The sequence below is a fragment of the Callorhinus ursinus genome, unplaced genomic scaffold (genome assembly GCF_003265705.2).
Source record: "Callorhinus ursinus isolate GAN/ISIS: 27379988/994484 unplaced genomic scaffold, GSC_fseal_2.0 scaffold50, whole genome shotgun sequence".
Classification (NCBI taxonomy): Eukaryota; Metazoa; Chordata; class Mammalia; order Carnivora; family Otariidae; genus Callorhinus; species Callorhinus ursinus.
The window spans coordinates 4470680-4479671 of record NW_027397112.1 but is presented as its reverse complement, the minus strand read 5'-3'; the positions used below and the strand labels follow the sequence as shown (position 1 = coordinate 4479671).

Here is an 8992-nt window from a genome sequence, read left to right as displayed (position 1 = left end):
GTTCTTTGGGATATTCAGCTGATCCAAATCTCTTTGGAATATGTTGAGGGTGGGAGAACTCTAGACTAACCTTAGGGCAAGATTGAAATGTACACTTTCAACCATTCCATGTTAATGCAAAATCTTCCTGATTCTCTTTCTGATTGGAATAGAAAAAGCATTGGTCAAATAAATCACTGGTTGAATCCCATATGACAGAAGCTGTTCTTAATCTGCTCTTGCAAAACAGCATTATCTGGCTAGGATGCTAAATAAGAGCTACTCTTTGGTTGAGTTTTCAGTAGATAGTCATCTTCCAGAATCTGGTTTTTGCAGGGGCAAGATTAGTATATTAAAATGCAGATGTAATAAAGGCCACTTCTACCTGCATCTTTAATTTCTTCCATTCTCTCTCCATTCCCCACTCCCAAAATGAAATATTGTTTTTATTTCCTATACTGGCTGAGAAGAGGGCAGTTTTAGAGGTTTCTGTTTGGTCTTCCCCGCTGTACTAGGTTGAATAGTGTCGCCTTCTCAAAATTCCTCTTTCCTGAGACCTATTTCTAAATAGGGTCTTTGCAGATATAACTAATTAAGATGAGGTCATATTGGAGTAGGTTGAGCCCTCAATCTGAAATGACTGGTGCCCTTAGAAGGGAAGGAACACAAACCAAGACAGATTCACAAGGAAGATGGCCATGTGACAAGATTGGAGTTACACAACTGCTAGCTAGGGAACTCTAAGGACTTCAGGCAACCACTGTAAGCTAGAAAAGAAGCATGGAACTGACTCTCTCTGATCCCGCAAGAAGGATCCAACCCTGCCAACACCTCGAATGTGGACTTCTGGCCTCCAGAACTCTGAGAATAAAATTTGTTACCTTAAGTCACTCAATTTGTGGCACTTTGTTATGGCAGCCTTAGGAAACAAATACACCTACTGTAATAGTTCTTATCCAAGCCAAGGAAACATGTGCAAGTTATGCCAACTATCATGTCTATTCCAATTACATATTCTGAAACTAGACATGAACACCAGATGGATCTATAAACTAGTAGACTCACTATGAACTGGATCTAGGCCAAGATTTTATTACCTGGCCCTCAAATGCCCCAACTGTGACACAGGGGCCATGATGATGCTTTGGGTCTCTGTATCAACTTCTTTCCTATGTCCAATGCACCTTAAAATGTTTGGGTATTCCCTTTTCCCACTGTATAATTACTTGGGTTAATGGCCAGAGATCACTTTGGAGGAGGTCTACAGGGATAGATACCATGTACACCTGCCATGATATTGCTATTTGTGTGCCTAGTGATGTAATGACTGCAGACCATCAGTTCAGAGGACAGCTTCCACTAACTTTAGAGTGATGCTGGTGTGCCCCTCACTAGCACATTCCTTGTTGCTTTTAACTTAACCCTCTACTGTGTTCTCCAGTCTCATAGTAAACCTCACGCATGCCCAATTTTCTGAATCTTTTCACTCCTTTTTCATCACGTACCATGGCTTTTTGGCATTTGTGACATCGGATGGGCCACTGCTTTTTTTATGCTTCTAGGAGCTATTTTAGCAGCATGTTCACACCCCCTGGGGTTCTTGGCAGGGTGTTAAAAATCCTGCATGCCCAAAAGTGCTCCCAAAGAAATATTCTTTCTTATCTAACTTTATGTTTGGCACCACTACATGAAGTACCCTCAGAATCCAATCCTGCGTATACTGTCCTAGCTCCTGTGGGTATGGTGAGGTCCTGCAGCTCCTGCATGGGACAGTCCCTTTCTTCCTTCAGCAAACCCTACATAACTTTGGTCAAGTTATTTTATGACTTAACCCTTGTTGGATGAGTGAAGAAAAAACATGTATCAACTAAATAATAATTACACAAGAATCATGTGGTGAAAAAAACTACTAGCCAAAACATAAACAAGAAAATCAGCTTTCAAAGTATCTTCTCCTACAACTATGTGACAAACTTTACATTAATAGGTAAGAATTAGATAAACTGATCCAAAGCAATGATATCATTCTGTTAGGAAAATGACCACAGTATTATGGTTAAGGCACATGTAAGAACTACAAAACAAAAAGGAAAATAAAATTGCAACCAAGTGAGGGATTCATTTACTGAATGAAAAACTATTCAATTTCATCAACTGAAAAAGGTATGCTATAGTCACAACACAGAACTTGAAAAACCCTATTATCATGAATTTCAGTGAAAACTAACAATAAAACTTAAGTGATATCTTGTCTTAGAGAAAAATATTGGGTCACAAAAACCTGAAACTTAGTTAAGGCACAGCTGAACGCTCAAAGCTTGAACATAAAAGAAGGGCCACCTGGACAGCAGCCGGTTAACTCATAATCCAGATTTTATGCTCATATTAGCATTTAGTTTACTTCATAGATAGTCCCTGATCCGTTCCAATCATTCACTGAGCAACCTAACCACCATCCATGTCTTAATTTCCAGTCATCAAGAGGAAAACTTTGGTGACCTGAGATGGCCCTTTTATTAGTAAATGTGTAACCCTGGGCAGATATATGTGTAGAGATGGTGGAAAAAAAATTACTTCAAATTATTATATTGACGCTTTTTTTGAATCCTGCATTTATGCATGTGTGGAGCAAACCTTTTAATCATGTAGTTTTGTGTATGTTGTCCATTTTTAAGATGTTTGAAATTAAGTATATTTGCTTAATTACAAAAGGTGATTAGATTTGCACGCATATCTTAGGTTCTTGGGAAGAATCTGTCTGTTAAAGTTAAAATCTTGTCCAAGTGTTTGGGAGAATCAAAGTTATTCAAAAAATTCTAAGGAAATTAATAAGTACATAAGTTGTGTTAAGTATTTGGGAATAATTTAATCTGTTAAATGTAATAAAATGTAAATGAAAGTGGTTGCTTTATATTTTCACAAAATAGAATTGAGATAAAAAGATCTACAAGAATACCCTGTTTGGGGTGCCTGTGTGGCTCAGTCAGTTGGGCATCTGCCTTCGGCTCAGGTCATGATCCCAGGGTTCTGGGATCAAGTCCCACATTGGGTTCCTTGCTCGGCGGGGAGCCTGCTTCTCCCTCTCCCTCTGCTGCTGCCCCTGCTCGCTCTCTCTCACAAATAAATAAATAACATCTTTAAAATAAAAGGGGGGAATATTCTGTTTAAGCTTAAATTATAAATGTGAATTAAAACACAAGTACTATCAATGTTCGCACTGTACTTGGAAACTCCCAACAGATACTAACACAATAATTACTAATAATCTTAGTGCCAGGTTTTTTCTTCATTTTTAATGAGTCACTCATTATTCATTTATCAACACTAAATTAAAAAAAATCCATTTTAGTATACAAAATGAAACGTTATCTTAAATGTTCAGTTCTTAAAGCTTATTACTAATATAATATTTATTTTTCTTGAAGAGTAGCACTGAGAATTACTTACATATAACACATTATGAATAAAAAAACGTAAACTTTTACCTTAGAAGAATAGCTGGTATAAAAATTATTCACCTGAGAAATCATTCTTTCATTGTATGTAATATGTTCTTTCAGGAGAGAAAATGAAAAATGGATGTTAGCAATATTAAAAATACATTAAGTTATGATAAGCATTCCTATTTTTCAAAAAACAATGCCTATTTATGAAAATACAGAATGGTATTTCATGAAACTCATAGTACAATCAGAATGAAATGTATGACCAGTAGAACAATAAAAACAAGGACATACCTACCCTAAGTAAAATTAACTGTGCTCCAATAAAAGTGTTAGTAACACTAGCAAAGCATTTGTGCTATTATAGTTAAATAAGTATTGATCTTCCTCCTACTAGATTGTAAGATCTTACAGGGCCAAAATGGATAGTCATCTTTCTATCCAAAGAACCCACTGCTTGAAAGATTGTCACCAAAACGGTCTGCTGAATTAAATTACTCTAAAAATATTCTAATGATTAAAATCAAAATATTGATTTAAGGCAGCTTGTGCAATTTAAAAGAAAAATGTTTTTAAAGAAAATCTACAGCCTTTTGTTGTTCTCAACTGAAAATGAACTCGAAAAAAAATTAAGAGCCCACAAAATGAAAAGTACACTCACATAGTGTTTTCATTGTTACCACCTGCTTGGTTCCTAACAGCTGCAAACAGAGGTTCGCCTTATCAGTCAGTAACCAGAGTCACTCAGTAAAATCCAGGCTTTACTTTTAAAATTTGATTGTAGATGTAAAGTATAAACTAGGTGGTGCTGTTTTTTCCAACTTTTGCCTAATGTATGTATTTATATTTATTATTGGTATAGAAAAAATTTTAAGATCAGTAATTTAAGACACTTTGAAATAAAGTGTGTTCAAAAACATGAACTGTCCACTGTAAATAAAGATAAACTTCCTATTAGACTTTTTTTTCCTTTTCTTCACCCCAATTACCCTTGCTTTCCTAAGTATTAGTTAAATTATACTTCTGGAATTTAAATAAGAACTCTAAAAACTTAAACTTCTAATTAGGAAAGATTTTACTACTGTAAAAATGGAATATTCCTACATATAATTTAATTCATGATCAAAATATATTCACTCTATGTAAAAACTAAAAAAATAATTCAAGTGTCTTTAAAAAAATTGCTTCCAGGAGCACAATAGTCCAGTAACTGAACAAACATAATGGATAAGAACATGATTACAACTACTCAGCACAACCTCAACTTTCACTTCCCTTTACGTTGGTCACACGTTCATTCACAGATGTACAGTGAATCATTGTGCAGAAGCGGGTAATGTTCTCGGTTAGCCACACTCTATTTAAAATAACACATTTTCCTCAGTATAGTCAGGTCCTAAGAAACTACCTTTGCAGTGACTGTCCAAGCAAACTAGAGATCGCTTTATTTCTTACACTGAGTTTAAGTACTCCAGGCAATACACAGCTATTCAAACACCACAAAAAAGAAGCCCCTGGGTATTTATATACTAGAATACTAGATACTGAAAGGTATCTCTTTAAATTATTGGCACCATTTAGCCGTGACTTGCTTTAGAAGATGCAATGTGCTATTTAATTATCTACAAAGGTAAAGATTTTCTTTCAAATGCATCTTGAGTTGTATTCATTATGCAGTACTAAAGTTTAGTAAAAGTTACAACTTTATTACTAAAGATGTAAAAGTGAGATTCTCAGGTGAAGAATCCAAAAGCTTGGTATTATGAGGCAAGTGGCTGTTAGCTGCCAATAGAACTTTAAAAACTAGTGCCAACTAAATCTTACAAGGAAAAATAACTTAGCTGTGGGGGTTGTAAAATCCAAGCAGACTGTAAAACAGCTCATTTAGATGAGTGACAGATTAGATCAGATTATCTCTGACTGACAAGCTATCAGAGATAGCTGGAAAAGTAGGTATCTTTAGGAATGTGTACAGCAGTTGCCAAAACAATGGGGGGAAAGTATCAGTCATGGACCTTGGGCTCAGAAAGAAATGCTATTTTAAATCAGCTGCTAGAGCCTAAAACCACAGATGTTTTATTACACAGTAGTGTTAAAAGTTCATTAAGTTTACCTAAGTTAAAGAATTAACAGTAGTTCAGTAAAGGATTTGGCTATTTAAAGTAAGTACCAAATTCTTCTGTTGTTGCTGTTGTTTTTTTTGACTCTTTATAATGCAAAAATCGCACTCCCAACATATTTGTCTTTCTGAGTTAATAACTTTCATTCATCTGGTTCAAACAGAATGTCAGCTGGCATTATTTATATTACATTTTACCTATAGTCCACACATGGGTTCTACAAGGAAGTATTTCCAAGATTACATTAACCATAACCTTACTTCAACTCTGACAGTAAATTCTGGTTTCTCATTAAAGTGAATTATGTAGTTTACTTCTAATCCTTAACTTAACCCCCAAAGGTTTATTTATCTCCCACTATGTTCCAAAGTGAATCTGAGGTGAGTTACTAAGTAAATCTACACAGATAAACTTTAAATTATAAAGGAGAGATTCAAATAAAGTTTACCAACAAAAATGATTACCCAAAAATTATTTTATTCTATAATAAAATATAATGTGCCCTTTGGGAGAAAGATGACAAAAAAATTTATATATTTCATGAGGGGTACAGGAAAAGGTATGGCCGATTCTTCCAACTGTGTAAATGATGTCATTCTAACTGCAATCAGGCTATTACATAATAAGACTCTAGACAAAGTCTTCCTTTAATTATAATTTAAAAACATGTGAATTTTATTGTAAGCAAAAGAAATGTTTCTTCAAAGACCTAAATCACCTATGTCTAATATCACCTAATAGAACAGGGTCTCATTTCATTTATTATTAGCAGATGTCACCTCCTGCAACCTCTACCTGCATGGAGACTACCTGGTATTTATTGCTTTCTGGGATGCCAACCTCTACTCAGAGTTTCTTTAGAAATTAAAAAGGAGAAGCAAGAAACTTTTGCTTTATATTTCTTTTCTATGTATTATTTATGTATTAGTTCTTTTTGTTTAGACTGGGATATCACATACTTATGTAACAAGATGGTATAAATTTAAAAATAAAGATAACCATTAAAGATAAAATTATTCTATCACTTTCTTTAAATCATAAATTTAAAAGTACTGTTTTTGAAAGGTAAAAATGCAAATATTCGACTTCACATACAGACTACAGTTCAATATACTTCACGTACAAACATGCAGTTTCAATTATTTATATACAAGTTTTATTTAAAGAAAAGCAAAACACAAAACCACAGCATTTCAATCAAGGAACTTAGGAAAATCCCAAGTGCTTTCATGGTTCTTCAGTTACCACTCAAATAATATACCTTTTAAGTCAGAGTTAAAATAAAGAAAGAAATTCAGTAAGCAGACTGAACTGCTTCAAAACACTACTCTGTCTTCCTGTGTTCTTTCCCACCAAAGTGTGCTGTTTAAAGTTCCACAACTGCTATCTTCTTCCTCTTGTTCTTTAGTGAGCTCTACAAAAACCTAAATGAAAGTAAATAAATGAATACAGTATTCTGTATTGTAATTATCTCAAATAATTTTTAATTAAGTAAAAAACACTGTAAGGCTACATCTACATACATTAACCATTCAACTATCAAGAGATATGTTGGCATTAATATTAAACAGAATAACCTCCTTTAATCACATACAAAGTTGAATGCTATAAGGATTAATAGATTGTTTTTTGATAAATATATTAAGTAGCAGTCATAAAAATAATTTATAAATATTTAGCAATGGAACTTCAGATATATGAAATAACATCAAAAACACCCATTTTCTTTACTAAAGAAACAATATTGAGTTTTTCAAAATAAGCAGATGGAGAGCCTAAAGTTGTTTAAAATTATACAAAGTTTAGGCATATTGTATAACAATTTGTCTCTGGTTCATAAACACCCTCTCCAGTATAAATCTAAATAATTAGGGGCACCTGGGTGGCTCAGTCGGTTAAGTTTCCAGCTCCTGGTTTCAGCTCAGGTCTTGATCTCAGTGTGGTGAGATCAGCCAAGCCCCGTGTGGCTCCGCTCTCAGTGGGGAGTCTCCTTCCCCTCCCCCTCTTCACCTCCCCTCACTTGCACACATTTTCTCTCTCTCAAATAAATCTTTAAAAATAAATAAATAAATCTAAACAATTAGATATCACTTTCTTCCATAAAAAAACTTTTAAAAATTTAACTTTATATACCTGTTCCAATGTTGCTTGAGAAAAGCTATATTCTTCAATGGCAAAAGTATGTTTAGCTATTAAAATATGAAAACAATATTTTACTTATTAATATTTCTAAAGAATAAAAATGGCAGTAACTATTAAATGGCTAACAACCTGTTTAAAAAAAAATTCTGTAATCAACTCACTTGAATCTGAAGCTGCCAAAACATGTTACTTTCCTCTCTCTTTGTGCCCTGAGGCACCCTATCTGCAGCCTTACTTGACTCACCCTGCCCTTTCCAAGCATCTCCTGTTTACCCTCCGTCTTCCTCACTATGCCTTTTCTCATGACTTCTTTGGCTCCCTGCTCCCTATCTTCCCTTCCCCAATTTCCATTACAGCCTGTTTTGAATTTCTTGAACTAGATTCTGGATATAGTTCTTATGGCCATATACTTTTTTTATGTTTATTTCAGATCCTTTTGCAATCTAATCTCACATCAAATTTTCTGGCTTCCTATTCATTCCTGTAGTGAAATTCTCCCCAAGCTTTATTAGGTTGTTTCATAGTTTATAAATTCCATAAAACAACTTGTGTATGAATACCTGTTCCATCCAGGAGTTCACCTCTCATGACTTACCACCAGAGTATCTTTATCCTACCAACCATTTATTTTAAAAAATGTCAAGTTTCAATAAGCTTCTTTAAGCTTTTAGGAATGTCCACATCCCTACACTATGGATTTACCTCTCCTCTCTTCTGCTGCCACTGAAGTCTTGCTACCATTGTTACTTCTAGGGCCTGAAACCAAGTGAGGGTTCTGGAAACTCAATGCTCTCACTTCTGAAATGAACCACTGAGTGCTAATTAAACTGAACTTTCTTACAGATGCAATGTGAAAAACCACGGTGATGTCAACTAAAATAGTAAAAGATTTACACTATAATATAGCTGACCTACTAAACCTCTACAGTGTTAGTATTTAACCTGTCTTAAATTAATAAAAGGTTATCTTTTTATTTACAATAGCTTCCACAATAAACAGTCCCAATTTCTAAACTTTAAAATAAAATTCTTTTATAAATTGAAAGCTACCTTACAATGTTTTTCAAATCTTACCTTCTTCCAGCTTAGAAAAAGATTGTGAAAGGGATGGGACATCTTCCTTAGGAATCTTATAAGCCAAAATAGAAGAAAAACTGGAAACAGATAAAATATAGAAAAATTTAAGAATGACTACTAATGTGTTCTAAAGCTAAAGTTCAAACTTTATTTAAAGTTCAAAATTAAACTCCAACAACTTATTTTGATACATATTTAGAAAAAAATTGTTTTAAATCTTAAAATATTTCC

At 34.1% G+C, this 8992-nt stretch overlaps 1 protein-coding gene across 4 annotated transcripts in view; it reads right to left on the bottom strand.

Annotated features, from left to right (window-relative positions):
* Window positions 1–6675: 6675 nt before the first annotated feature.
* The window catches only part of ABCA5 (ATP binding cassette subfamily A member 5), a 140914-nt gene continuing 138597 nt past the window's right edge, over window positions 6676–8992 (bottom strand). For 3 of the 4 annotated variants that reach the window (XM_073883197.1, XM_073883196.1, XM_025889901.2), the window contains exons 37-39: window positions 8759–8838; window positions 7676–7731; window positions 6676–6966 (exon numbers count right to left, since the gene is read on the bottom strand). In XM_073883197.1, the coding sequence (XP_073739298.1) occupies window positions 6859–6966; window positions 7676–7731; window positions 8759–8838 (244 nt within the window). In that variant the 3' untranslated portion in view covers window positions 6676–6858. The remainder of the gene's footprint in view (window positions 6967–7675; window positions 7732–8758; window positions 8839–8992) is intronic. The other variant, XM_073883198.1, reaches the window with a different exon arrangement.